General features: G+C 42.8%; 1 protein-coding gene across 2 annotated transcripts in view; it reads right to left on the reverse strand.

Annotated features, from left to right (window-relative positions):
* Positions 1-1,384: 1,384 nt before the first annotated feature.
* LOC308582482 (epididymal secretory protein 4-like) overlaps positions 1,385-14,012 on the reverse strand; it is a 33,337-nt gene continuing 20,709 nt past the window's right edge. The window contains exons 1-6 of one of the 2 annotated variants that reach the window (XM_081185696.1): positions 13,282-13,471; positions 12,868-13,004; positions 12,153-12,223; positions 9,658-9,747; positions 8,280-8,381; positions 1,385-1,641 (exon numbers count right to left, since the gene is read on the reverse strand). In XM_081185696.1, the coding sequence (XP_081041822.1) occupies positions 1,616-1,641; positions 8,280-8,381; positions 9,658-9,747; positions 12,153-12,223; positions 12,868-13,004; positions 13,282-13,380 (525 nt within the window). In that variant the 5' untranslated portion in view covers positions 13,381-13,471 and the 3' untranslated portion in view covers positions 1,385-1,615. Of the gene's footprint in view, positions 1,642-8,279; positions 8,382-9,657; positions 9,748-12,152; positions 12,224-12,867; positions 13,005-13,281; positions 13,472-14,012 lie in introns of those variants that run through there. The other variant, XM_081185697.1, reaches the window with a different exon arrangement.

Raw genomic sequence — 14,012 nt, forward strand, 5'->3', positions numbered from 1 at the left:
CTATGCAATATTTTTCTTTACAGTATTGGACTTTCCTTTCACTTCCAGGCATATGCGCAACTCAGCGACATTTTGGCTTTGACCCAGCAGCTTCATCAGCTCTGAATCTACTTGTACTTGTCCTCCGCTCTTCCTCAGTAGCATGTTGGACGCCTTCCGACCTGAAGGGCTCATCTTCCAGCATCATAACTTTTATATGCCTGTTGTCTTTGTCCATGGAGTTTTCTTGGCAGGGATGCTGGAATGGCTTACCAGTTCCTGCTCCAGGTGGATCACGTTTAGTCAAAACATTTCCCTATGACCTATCTGTCTTGGGTGGCCCTACATGGCAAAGCTCATAGCTTCTCTGAGTTATTCAAGCCCCTTCACCATGACAAGGCAGAGATCCATGAAGGGGCATAAATCTTTACTCAAAGTAAAAACTGCCCATTATGGCATACTCTCCACATGTCCCAATTTTCCAGGGACAGTCCTGGAATTACAGAAGCCATTTCTGATTTTATCCCAGAATGTCCCACTTTTCCTTCTTCCTCCCCTCCATGTTTTGGAGAACAAATAAAAGTGGTGTGTTTTTATGTGTAGGTGCAAAAGCTGACTCCTGTTTCTACTTAAAATAAAATCCCTGCACCAAATGAAAGGAATGGTAAAATTGGCATTCATAGTAAGATGTAACCAATCCACTTTAAATTATTTAATTGCAATGCTTCTGCAGCCAGTCAGGTATGGAGGGTTGCAACACAGGCAATTGGCTATGTCATTTGCCAAAACCTTCTCTCTCGAAGAATTGGGGTTGAAACATCTATATTTGTCCAGGCCTTAGGCAGTTGAGCATTACATTGTTCTTTTATTATTCTATTTCCTCTTCCCCTTCTTCTTCTCTGCCCTGCTATTTTGTCCCTCTCAGTTTCTCTTCTCACCTTTCTCCACCAGTCTTTCTTTTTTGAATTACAACCAGCCACTCACTTATATTCTCTCGCCCTTCTGTACCCATTCCCCTTTCCACAGTTCTCATTCCAAGGCTTTTCGGAATCGGTGGAGCACTGGCTTACATGCAGGAGGTGCCTCTCTCTGGCACCTCCAATTAAAGGAAGAGCGTGTCATGGGCAAAGCCTTTCTCATTCCAAGATTCTGGAGAGCTACTCCCAATGCAGAGTAGACAAGGGGTGGCCAACATGGTGATCTTCATAGGTTGTTGAACCCCATCCATCAGTGCTATCAGTCCCAGTCAGCCTGGCCAATGGGCATGGATGGCCAAAGTTGGAGAACCATATTGGCGACCTCTACAGCTGAGCACTCACTGAGCAGGTGCTTTGGCTGCTTGATAGGTTCGTATATGTTTATCTTCTCCCATTTTGACTTCCAATAATGCTTCTGACAATGTGTGCAAGATCTAAGCAATGTATTCATTTTAAAAATAGTTTCAGGAGAGGGAGGAACCCAAAGATGTTGTTGTTCTACTTGCATCAATTTCTACAGCTAGAAATGTGGTGAGTGGACAGAGGCATGGATCTGTAGTCATCATCATCTCCACCATCCAGAAAGAGCAATGATTATTGGGTGTTTCTGATTATTAACCAATGCTGCAATATATCTGGAGAAATGCCATATCTGGTTATTAAGCAGCTTTTGGAGTGCATTGTTCTGTGGGAGAAAGGAAGATAAGAGTGTCAGGGAAACTGGTAAGGAGGAAGAAAATGTGAGCAACTCATATGTATTTCTTTATTTGGAATCAGTGGCAGATGATGCCCATTGGGATTGGTGGCATGGGAGGCAGGGAGGCCAACAGCAGATGGAGCCAGAGCAAATGACAGCTGCAACCACAGCCAATGAGAGGCCCTCGCCTACTGAGCTCTACAGGGGCAACACTGAGATGAAGGAGGAAGTTCTCAAGGAGTTCCACTCCTTGGCTGGTGGTCAGTAAGAAGGTGGGCATGTGAAGACTCCCTAGGGGCAGACTAAAGCTGGTGGGACCGTGTCCTATTTGCCTCAATGGGTCAGCCACTTTGAGGAACATGTGTATCTCACCATTCTAGTTCAAAACTGAGCCACTCAACACAGTTAACAAATGCAGAAATTTTGGGGGTGGGAAACAGAGCATATAAAAATTTATGCCAATGAAAGAAGAGCAGATAAAATAAACAACACAGAGGTGTAAAAACCAAAGAGCTGAAGCAGCCAAGTATATTGACAGCAGCAAGAAAAGGTTTTGATATGTGGCCAGGAAGGACGGGTCCTCACTAAGGTCTTTGGGGGAATATGAACCTTCAAATACGATAGCCACCTAGGCCAGCATTCCATGCATAACTTTTGTGTTTTTTTTTTGTTTTTTTATAAAAAATTTTATTGCGTTTCTTTCCATAGGTTAACAGATTTGTTTACATAGCAACATGCAAGAAACATTTTTTATATATGAAGAAAAATAAGAAAAAGAAGAAAAAGTTAAGTAACTTTCACAACGTCCTTCAACAGTTCGCTTTCTTTTTGGACCTCCTCACATCCTCTCAGCATTGCATTCATTATTCTAGCCAGTTCAGCAATTTGTTATCTTGTTTCCCATCTTATTATACCTTTGAATTTATTATGTTACCAATTTCGGAAATTTGTAATTTAGTTTTAACACTCTTAATAAACATAATATTTTGTTTCTAATTTGTCTCGTTTTTTTCATCAATACTTACTTTATCATTTACTTAGATAAATTGCAGAAGCATAACGTTTCTTAATCGTGCACAATCTTAACATTCAAACAACTTATAATATTTTTGCAAATAGTCCTTAAATTTTTTCCAGTCCTCCTCCATTGTTTCTTCGCTCAGATCTCGAATTCTGCCAGTCATTTCTGCCAACTCCATATAGTCCATCAGCTGCGTCTGCCAGTCCTCCAGTGTGGGTAAATCTGGTGTCTTCCAGAACTTTGCAATAAGAATCCTAGCTGCTGTGGTTGCATACATAAACAAGGTTCTGTCCTTCTTTGGCACCTTCCGGTCCACCATGCCCCGGAGAAAGGCCTCTGGTTTCTTAGAAAAGGTATATTTAAATACCTTTTTCAACTCATTATATATCATTTCCCAGAAGGCCTTTACTTTCGGGCAGGTCCACCAGAGGTGAAAGAATGTCCCTTCTGCCTCCTTGCATTTCCAACACTTATTATCAGACAGATGATATATTTTAGCCAACTTGACTGGGGTCATGTACCACCGGTATACCATTTTCATAATGTTCTCTTTCAAGGCACTACATGCCGTGAATTTCATACCGGTGTTCCATAACCTTTCCCAGTCCTCAGACATAATATTGTGTCCTACATCCTGTGCCCATTTTATCATAGCAGATTTAACTGTCTCATCCTGTGTGTTCCATTTAAGCAGCAAGTCATACATTCTCGAAAGTACCTTAGTCTTTGGTTCTAATAACTCCGTCTCCAGTTTCGATTTCTCCGTCTGGAAACCCACTTTTTTATCCATTTTAAATACCTCTTGAATTTGAGCGTAATGTAACCAATCTCGCACCTTACTTTTTAATTTGTCCTGGCTTTGGAGCTTCCAGTTGTCTCCGACTCTTTCAATTAATTCCCAATATTTTGGCCAGTAGGCCTCCATATTGGGCCTTTTTTTAGAAATCTTGGCTTCCACTGGTGATAACCACCTCGGGGTCTTACTTTCTAGTAAGTCCTTATACTTCATCCAGACGGCAAAAATTGATTTTCTGACAATATGGTTTTTAAACAGTTTATGAACCTTCGCCTTGTCATACCACAAGTATGCATGCCAACCATAAACATTGTCAAACCCTTCCAGATCTAGGACATCGGTGTTTTCCAACAGAAACCAATCCTTCAGCCAGCAGAAGGCTGCAGCTTCGTAGTATAACCTTAAATCCGGCAGGGCAAACCCCCCTCTTTCTTTTGAGTCAGTTAGTATTTTGAATTTAATTCGGGGCTTTTTGCCCTGCCAGACAAACTTAGAAATATCCTTCTGCCATTTTCCAAAACATTCCATTCTGTCCACGACCTGGAGGGTTTGAAATAAAAATAACATTTTTGGCAAAACACACATCTTTATAGCTGCGATTCGGCCTGACAAGGTAAGTTTCAATCTTGACCAAATATCCAAGTCTTTTTTAATTTCCAGCCAACATTTTTCATAATTATCTTTAAATAGATTTAAGTTTTTGGTGGACAAAGATACCCCCAGGTATTTCACTTTTTTAACCACACTTAGCTCTGTCTCTTTCTGGTACCCCTCTATCTCTGTAGGCGTCAAATTTTTGGCCAAAACCTTAGTTTTCTGTTTGTTTAGCTTGAATCCCGCCACCCGACCAAACTCCAAGATAAGTTCAAGAACTCTTTTTGTGCTAGATTCTGGCTCCTGTACTGTCAAGACTAGGTCATCTGCAAAAGCTTTCAGTTTGTATTGTTTCGCTCCGACCACTATACCCTGCACCAACTGGTCCTCCCTGATCATATTCAGCAATACCTCCAGAACAGAAATAAATAACAGAGGGGATAGAGGGCACCCCTGTCGTGTCCCTTTTTCAATTTGGAGTTCCTCCGATACCACATTGTTCACTATCAGTTTAGCTTTTTGTTCTGAATAGATTGCTTCTAATCCATTTTCAAACCCCCGTCCCACTCCCATCCCTTTCAAGTTTTTCTTCATAAACATCCAAGAAATGTTGTCAAATGCTTTCTCCGCATCAATAAAGATTAAAGCAGCCCTTGTGTTTCTAATTCGCAACAGCTCCAATATATCGATAATGTTCCTGGTGTTGTCAGACATGTGTCTACCAGGGAGAAAGCCTGCTTGGTCCTTGTGAATTACTTCATTTAGTACATTTTTAAGTCTATTTGCTAAAATGTCTGCAAATATTTTGTAATCCACATTCAGGAGTGAGATGGGACGGTAGTTCTTAAGCTGGGTCTTTTCCCTTTCTGACTTGGGAATCAATGTGATGAATGCTTCTTTCCACGTTTCCGGTGCCTTCCTCCCCTCCATGATCTGGTTACAAACCTCCAACAACGGTTGTATCAAGAAGTCCTTCAAAGTCTTATAATATTTGGAGGTGAGTCCATCCGGGCCTGGAGATTTGCCCAGCTGCATATTTTGGATTGCACCTTCAATTTCCTGTTGAGTTATTTTGCTGTTAAGAATTGATCTTTTATCTTGACTTATTTTAGATAATCCATTTGTCCTCAAAAATTGATCTATTTCCGATTCTTTCTGAGGCCCCTGTGCGTAAAGCTCTTTGAAGTATCTGTGAAAGCACTTTCTTATTTCTTCTGGTTTCTGAACTATTTTTCCTTGAATCTCCAAGTTTGTGACCGTATTTAACTTTTGTCTTTTTTTCAACTGCCAAGCTAACAACTTTCCACATTTATTTGCTGATTCAAACGATCTCTGCTTCATTTGTTTAATTTTCCACTCAATCTCTTGATTGATCAATTTCGAATATTGTGCTTGATGGAATTTGATCTCTCTTAGCACCTCTTTTGACTTCGGTTTGGTTCTCAACTTTTTCTCTCCTTCACTTATTTTCTCTAAAAATTTTTCCTTTTTTCCATTCCAAAATTTTCTCTTTATTGTATTCTGTTGTATCAGAAACCCTCTCATTACAGCTTTACTTGCATCCCAGATTGTTCTTTTCTCCACCGTAGTGTTCAAGTTTATTTCAAAATAGTCCTTTAGCGTTTTTTGGGCCTTCTTAACAATCTCTTGATCTCTTAACAAGGTGTCATTCATCCTCCATCTGAAGGATCCAGTTGGGAAAAGTCTCAATTCCATTTTTAAGGCATTATGGTCGGAGCAGGTTTTTGGGCAGATTTCCACTTTTCTTGTTTTTGGGGCCAGCCCTCTAGAGATCCAAATTTGGTCAATTCGTGTCCATGACAAGTGGGCCTCAGAGAAGAAGGTTCCTTCTTTACCCAAGGGGTTCCTTGTCCTCCAGATATCAATCAAGTCCATATTGTCTGTCATTTCAAAAAAGGTTTTAGGGAGTCTGCCGTCTGTTGTTAAGTTTTGATTTTGGGATTTGTCCATATTTGTTGACACCACCCCATTCATATCTCCCATCACAATAATGTTAGAATAGTCCAAATAGTCCATCATTGTCTCATGCAGCTTCTTATAGAATTCTGATTTTCCATCATTTGGCGCATAAACTCCTAATATCAAAATCTTTTCCCCTTGTGTTTGAATTTCAATTGCGAGAATTCTTCCATGATCATCTTTGAATAGAAATTTTGGTGACAGGTTCTCCTTTGCATAAATTACAACGCCTCTTTTTTTAACTTTGTCTGATGAGATAAATTCTTGGCCAAGTCTTTTATTGATTAATACTTTCCTGTGGAGCCTAGTCACATGTGTTTCTTGAAGGCATATTACATCCAATTGTTCTTTTTTTAGGATATGAAATATCCTCCTTCTTTTTTCCGGAGAATTCCCGCCATTTATATTCCAACTAAGTAGCTGCAGAGACATCCTGTTCTATTTAAGATGTTCTTAGGATGAGGTGCCTTCCTTTTGCTCAGATCCCGAGGGTGCAGGCGTTGGCCCGCTTCCAGGCAGTATTGGTGCTGGTAAGACTGGAAGCCAATCTACTCCTTTTTGGAGATCTTCTCCGTGGTCGTGAAGGAACTTTTGGTTATCTTCAGGTGTTCTGATTTTAACCTTCCTTTCTTTGTAGGTGAAGGATAATCCTTGTGGGAACTCCCACCTATAGGGAATTGCGTTGTGTCTCAGCAATTTTGCTAGTTCTGTATAGGTGGCTCTGAGGTCCAGCAACTGTCTCGGAATATCTCTATAAATTTCCACCCTTTTGTCTTGTATTTCAATTGCTTTTTTGAAGTGAAGACCTAGGATCTTGTCTCTCTCTTCCTTTGATCTTAAAATTATCAAACAGTCTCTGGATCTGTCTTTCCTTACCAATCTTCCCAGTCTATATGCCGAGACAATCCTGAAGTCTATATCTTCCTTTAAGATATGCATAACTTTTGGGCTGGGTTTCCCCCCAGTCTCCAGCCAAGTGGAAGCTGCCTCCTTGCAGCTGGGACTGAAGCTACTTTAATTCTAATTAATTGGAATCTGAGCCCCATAAGGCAGCCGAAGACAGAGTTGATAGACCCAACTAGGCCATTATCTAGAGCTGGGAACTAGGTAAAAAGGTAGGTAAAGGACCCCTGGGCAGTTAAATCCAGTAAAAGGTGACTGTGGGGTTGTGGTGCTCATCTTGCTTCAGGCTGAGGGAGCCGGTATTTACCCACAGACAGCTTTCCAGGTCATGTGGCCAGCATGACTAAATAATAATAATATTAGTCATAATTTATTATTTATACCTCACCCATCTGGCTGGGTTTCCCCAGCCACTCTGGGTGGCTTCCAACAGAATATCAAAATGCAATAGTCTATTAAACATTAAAAGCTTCCCTAAACAGGGCTGCCTTCAGCTTCTGCTGCAATGGAAAACAATGATGAAGGCAGAGCACATGGAAATGCCATTCACTTTCCCACCGCAGCAGTACCTATTTATCTAATTGAACTGGCGTGCTTTCGAAATGCTAGATTGGCAGGAGCTTGGACAGAACAACAGGAGCTCACCCAGTTGCAGGGATTCCAACTGCCAGCATTCTGATTGGCAAGCCCAAGAGGCTCAGCAGTTTAGACCACAGCGCCACCCACGTCCCTCAGCTGGTCTCTAGACAGACCCTGCCCAGGAGCCAGAATTGCCGGAGTCCCACCACACACACCACCCCAGCTGAGGGATGTAGAACAAACTCCTTCCTATCCATCCCCACAGCTAGGTCCAAATTGTCTGCTGCCCTTAGCAAATCAACCCCCCACTCAATTCCTGATAGCTTCAGGTGCTTTAATTATGATTAAGCATGGAAATCAGACCTCAGTTAATTTCAGTGATTTAACTACAGTGGTACCTTGGTTTTCGAACATAATCTGTTCCAGAAGACCATTCGACTTCTGAAACGTTCGACAACCAAGGCGCAATGGGCAGTCAGCAAATTCAACTGAGACAATTGAGAAATGAGCTTCAGTGGCCGTTCGACTTCCGAGGTGCATTCAAATCGGAAGCATTTATTTCCAGGTTTTCGGTGAAAACCAAAATGTTCAACTGAAGCATTCAGCAAACGAGGTACCACTGTACTCAAACTGTAGTTGTGATCCAGATTTGTGAATCTCTCTGAGACTAAATATAGCTCCTCAGATTCTGTTTCACACAGGGACATTCATACACACCTACAATAAAAAAATATTGAGATCAGGTTGCCTTACCAACGTTCTCAAAGTATTTGATGTGTGCCGCAGGAAAGTTTTGCTCCAAGGCTAATTTCTTGAATTTTTCTTTGATGTCATCTCCCACTTCCGATCCCCTAGCTTTAAACACAAGCAAAGGTTGAGTAAATTGTTGTTCCCAGAAAGGCTGAAATATCTGTTTTATGTCTATAGAGCACCCAAAGTCTCTTCTTCCTGCCATCTTCTCTGGATTGTCCATTAGACTTTCAGGGACAGAACCCCCACACATTTCATGAAACCAGGGAAGAGGATCTAAGCAGGCTTGGCCAAACTTGGCCCTCTAGAGGTTTTGGGGCTACAATTCCCATCATCCATGACCACTGGTCCTGCTAGCTAGGGATGATGGGAGTTGTAGTCCCAAAACATCTGGAGGGCCGAGTTTGTCCATGCCTGATCTTAAAGGAACTGAAAGCCTACACAGGTGCTGACTGTGCCTATTTGCTAGTGGGAGGCTTTATGGTAGCTACTCTTTCTGCTGCATCATTGTGAAGTGCTAAAGTGGCCATTATTTAGGGTTCAGCTCCCTTTTCCAAAAAAGATATTCTTTCACCATGGGAAGGGCTGATTATTCCATTAGCCACTTTTTATTCTAGAAGATTATTGTAGTCAAGATTTTAAATAGGTTTTCCTCCTTCTTTTTAACTCTGTACAGTACAGATAACTGTTGACAGCAAAAAAGAAAAAAGGGGGGTGTATATTAGCCAAATAAGTATAGATAAAGATATTCAATGATTTTATATTATATTTTTGTATGTTAACTAGAGCCATAATTGGATTGAACAGAACTTAGGGTATCCTTCCATAAACTTAGGGTATCCGTCCAGATGTTTTAGGCAAAACCTTCCACCAGCCACCAAACTATACTACAGATGGAAAAGGCAGGGCAGGGCCAACTCCTTCAGCACTGCAGAGTGAGGAGCAGCACTGGCTCCGTCTCCTTCCTTTGAACTTTTCCTGCTCTGGCTGGTCCACAGAAAAACTTGCAGCTCAGAACTTGAAACTGAGCTTGCTTCTTTCCTCTCCTCCCAACCCATTTTCCTTTTGTGACTTTTAGGCCGTGTGTGTGTGTGTGTGTGTGTGTGTGAGAGAGAGAGAGAGAGAGAGAGAGAGAGAGAGAGAGAGAGAGAGAGGGAGAGAGAGATTTGTAACTTCTTTGTGGCTGAGGAGCGAGTTGAAAAAGAGCAACACTAACTAACTAACTAACTAACTAGCATCCTTTTCGCTGAACCACAGATATGCCACAGGGTGGAGTGAGGGGTATTGGTTTGTTTGTTTTATGTTGTGAACTGCTCTGAGATCTAAGGGTGAAGAGCTGTATTTAATAAATAAAAATAAAATCCATTGGCATAACACATACCAGACAGAAACATAGCTTCATGTTCTAATTTCTTCACGTGCATAATGACATACTTTTGATAATCAATATCCATCATGTGGGCAATACCATCTATACAGGAAACAACACAAGATATCAACTGAAGGAAGCGGGTTCCTCATTTCTTGGCTGTTAGTGGAGGGGGGGCAGGCAAATGGGGATCAGCCACTCTTAGTCACCTTAATTATACCTCTAGTTGCGTTAATTATACCTCTAGTTGCGTCATACCTCTAGTTGCGTTCGCCTCATGTTGCATTTGCTTCATGTTGCAGATGCATTCTGCACGCTTCGCACATGCGCAGAATGGCCGTGTGCACTCCAGGCTTGCGCAGAAGCAGCGCTCTAGTTGCGGACTTTTCGGGGTGCAAATGGCACCCCGGAACATATTGTGTCCACAACTAGAGATACCACTGTATGTGGCAGCGAGGAGGGGGGACCTTAGACCCTACAGAAGTCTTGTTTGGAGACTAGCAGAGCAAGCAGGTTGCAGAGAGGCTCTAGACAGTGAGAACTCACCACCCCTTCTGCTCCTCCTTAACTTTGTTGAGAGCCGCCCACAGTGGCTGGGGTAACCCGGTCAGATGGATGGGATATAAGTAACAAAATTGTTGTTGTTGTTTGCCTGGCTCTGTTAAACTAGAACTTTTCCTGCGGCATCCCAAGGGCTTTGGAGAACCTCACTAGAAAAGCAAAAACTAGCTGTGTTGGTCCATTTCAAAAATAATAAAACCCTCTAGGTGAGCATTACATTTATTTCAGCCAATCCTAGTGTCAGGAAAGACTGGCCAACTTTTAAGCTCTCCAGCACTCTTTATCGAGCACAATATTACCAAAATAATGATTAATTCACCCACCCACCAAAAAAACCAATCAGACTGGGATGATATATATGAGGGCATGATATATATGATGATATATATGAGGGCAGCTTAAAGGATCAGTTGCAAGATAAAGATTGTAGGGTGACAGAGTCCCTTCCCAGTACTATACAGATCAGTTGTCTGGCTGCCGGGGATTCTGTGATAAAGAAGCAAAGACTGCTCCCCAGGTCTGAGAACATAGATCCCAGCTGTAACCCAGAACTCCCTTGTGCAGCCTTGAGTGAAACACTCAAGTTCCTCCTGGTTAAACAGAGGGGAGATCAAAAGAGAAAGCAGGAGTCCTCCATTTTGAAAAGCCCAAGATTAATTTTGGATGGCAACAAGGCAAATCATATCCTCCTAAGTAGGGAAGTGGAGGCATTGGTTTAACCATCTGCCATGAACCATAACTCAGGGGGTAAATCACTTCCTTTGCATGTGGAATGTCCCTGGTTCAATTCCTGATGTTGTACAACTTAAAAGGATCCTGTCACTGGGATGGAAAGAGACTTCTGACACTGGGATGGAAAGCGCCACCGTCAGTCTGAGTGGGTCAAACTCAGGCAAACGGACAAATAGTTTTTGGCAGTTTCCTGTTACAGCGGTACCTCAGGTTACAGATGCTTCAGGTTACAGACTCCACTAACACAGAAATAGTACATCGGGTCAAGAACTTTGCTTCAGGATGAGAACAGAAATCACGTGGCAGCGATGCGACGGGAGCAGGAGACCCCATTAGCTAAGGTGGTACCTCAGGTTAAGAACAGTTTCAGGTTAAGAACAGACCTCCCGAACGAATTACCGGTAAGTTCTTAACCCGAGGTACCACTGTGCTGTGATGTCTCTTTTACCAACCTTCATATACTGCTCTTTTGCTCTCAGATCACAAAACGCAGGTGGAGATTTAAAAATATTTATATGTTTTGTTTGAACTGAGGGAAAATCAGCTTGCAAAAGAAGGGCTTGCATGAGGTAAAGATGGGCAAAGGACTTCCACATAACCAGACTGTTACGTACCTTTAACTCCTCATTTGCCCTTCCTATCTCTTTGTTATTTAGACTGATAGTCTTATGCTGCATCTTCTTTACAACCGCCTCCTCCTCCTCTCACTTCTCTCTTGAATCTCAAGATGAGAGGTCAGCTTGGAACGATCTTCCGAAAGACCTCTGGAGCAAGCATAGCTGCCTTTGTTTTCTCTAGGCTACTTATGTTTAGTGAGACCCAGTGCTTTCTTTCAAAAAAAAAGTTTAGGGGTCCTCTCATATTCCTACTCATATTGAAATACTGCCCCCTCAGTGAGGCCAAACTTAGATTGACAAAATGTTTAAGGGTATGTGTACCCCTGTGTCCCCCCAGAAAAAAAGCACTGGGTAGACCTAGTAACCTTTTTCTAGGCAAGTTATGTATTTCCTAAAATAAACAACCTTATTGGTGGGTGAGTGATTGCACTGCTCTCCCCCTCATAACTCGATTTTGCACTCAAAAGAAATGGGAAAAGTAAATGGGAAAAAGAACAGATGTTTGAACATTTGCCCAAATCACAGCATCTGGATCTTCCGATCACAAAACATACTTTGTCATCAGGTAATAGGGTGGCTCATGGCACTCGTACTTACTGGGAATTTTGAATACACCAGGTTTGTCAGTGTGATTTAACATAATAGCTGATTGTTTGCAGACACCATCCCTGGAAAAGAGAGCTAAATGAAAGCACTTCAAAACCAGATACCCAGCCTGCTTCCTGCCTTGCCTCCTCTTCTTGTATTTTTTAGGGTGTCAGAGCCACTGATGGAAGAATACAGTACCAGTAAGATGCCTTAGTGTTTACCAGAGGGAAGGATAGCCAGAGTGTCAAGAGGAATAGCACCCTGTTGCTGTCAATGCCTTCAAAATGAACAGTCCTTTTTGGAGGCCTCAATATTATTAAGTGGCCCTTTCAATAGCTACAGGAAAGGTTTCCGCAGGATTACTCAATATCTCCATTAGCATTCCAGCAATCTTTTATTTATATCGCTATGCCCAACCTAAGTGGCTCTTTATGATATATTAAGATAAAACAAGACCGCCCAAAAAAGACAATAGGGGATGGGAAACATGTGGTCTTCCCTAAGCAGCAGCTCTATAAAAAATATGGACATTGCTCCATCCAGCTCAATATTGTCTGGCAATTCCAGAAACTTTATGCCCTTTCCAAAGCATCTCAAAACGATTTCAGGGGAAATCAGGGCTGTGGCTCAGTGGCAGAGCACCTGCTTTGCATGCATAAGGACCCCGGTTCAATTCCCAGCCTATGCATGATGGGAGGAGAGGTATCAGTTGTAAGGTACTAACGACATATAATTAGCGGTGAGTGTCATATCGCCATCCGAAACCTCCACCATGTGGTCCATTGGTGATATTTTCTGCTGATACTCAGTCAACTCAGGCAACTTGGAAGCCATCCCGATGGGGTGCCACTTCCCGACAGTCTAAAATAGAAGAATTTTGATTGACATTTTATAGGGCAGAGAAAGTTGACAAGCAACCCACTTCATCTCTAGAATTTTCCTACCAGAGCTAGGAGCATGTATCAAAATCAGGCAGCTTGCTGATCACCAAGCTTGTGGGTCTGGGGGAGAGGAGAAGGGGGACACAAAAGCAACAGGGCCTTTACTCAAGAGCAAAGCTGCTCTATTGGTATCCTATCTAGGTAAGGCTTCCCCATCCTGTTAATGTGGCTGAAAGTCCCATCTGTAAACGTCTTACCTTTTGGGGGTCAAAGTTTGGGTACACAGGGATGTCAGCACTGACAGAAAATATGCAGGCAGGGGTCAGTCCAAACACCAGCAGCAGCACAGCAATCATCCTGGAGCTGGTTCTCTCCTGCTCTTACCGTGAACACCGTGTGCAGGGGGAGAGAATGATGGTCCAGGGTTGCAGCAGCCCAGTTTAAATATCTGCCTCCAAATGTATTCAAAGCACATCCCACTCAGCAACTTATGCAAAAGGGAAGAACAGAGTGGGAGCAACAGGGTTATTTTTGAAGGGAATTAGTTTTGCGTGGACAGGCAGAGTCCCCAGATCCTGCACGGTCCCCCCGTCATGTGAATAACGACTCAAGACAACGTGCTATGGGATTAAATTGGCCACAACTTTATTAAATTTCAAATGTGGGTAGACCTTGGCTCAGGCATTGGGCGTTCTCCCTCCCCGGTCCCCAGCCGGGGACCTAGGGAGCATCAGGGTTATCCAGTGTGTGTGGGGGGATGGGCCGGCTCTGGAGAACATATGTTCAAGCAGAGATGGCCGCCCCCGTAACGCCGCCGCCGCAGGAGGGAGCAATGATGACCTTTCGGTGTACGGCCAAAGCCTCCCTTCAGAAAACCCCTTTAACAGGGAACCCTGGTATCGCCGCCGCAAGAGGAAGATGGACAAAAGGATTCCGCCCAAGGCCTGATACCGCCAAAGTTGTGACGTTTTGCTACGGGAAAGGCGAA

The sequence above is a fragment of the Podarcis bocagei genome (genome assembly GCF_964188305.1).
Source record: "Podarcis bocagei genome assembly, chromosome: 2".
NCBI classification, from domain to species: domain Eukaryota; kingdom Metazoa; phylum Chordata; class Lepidosauria; order Squamata; family Lacertidae; genus Podarcis; species Podarcis bocagei.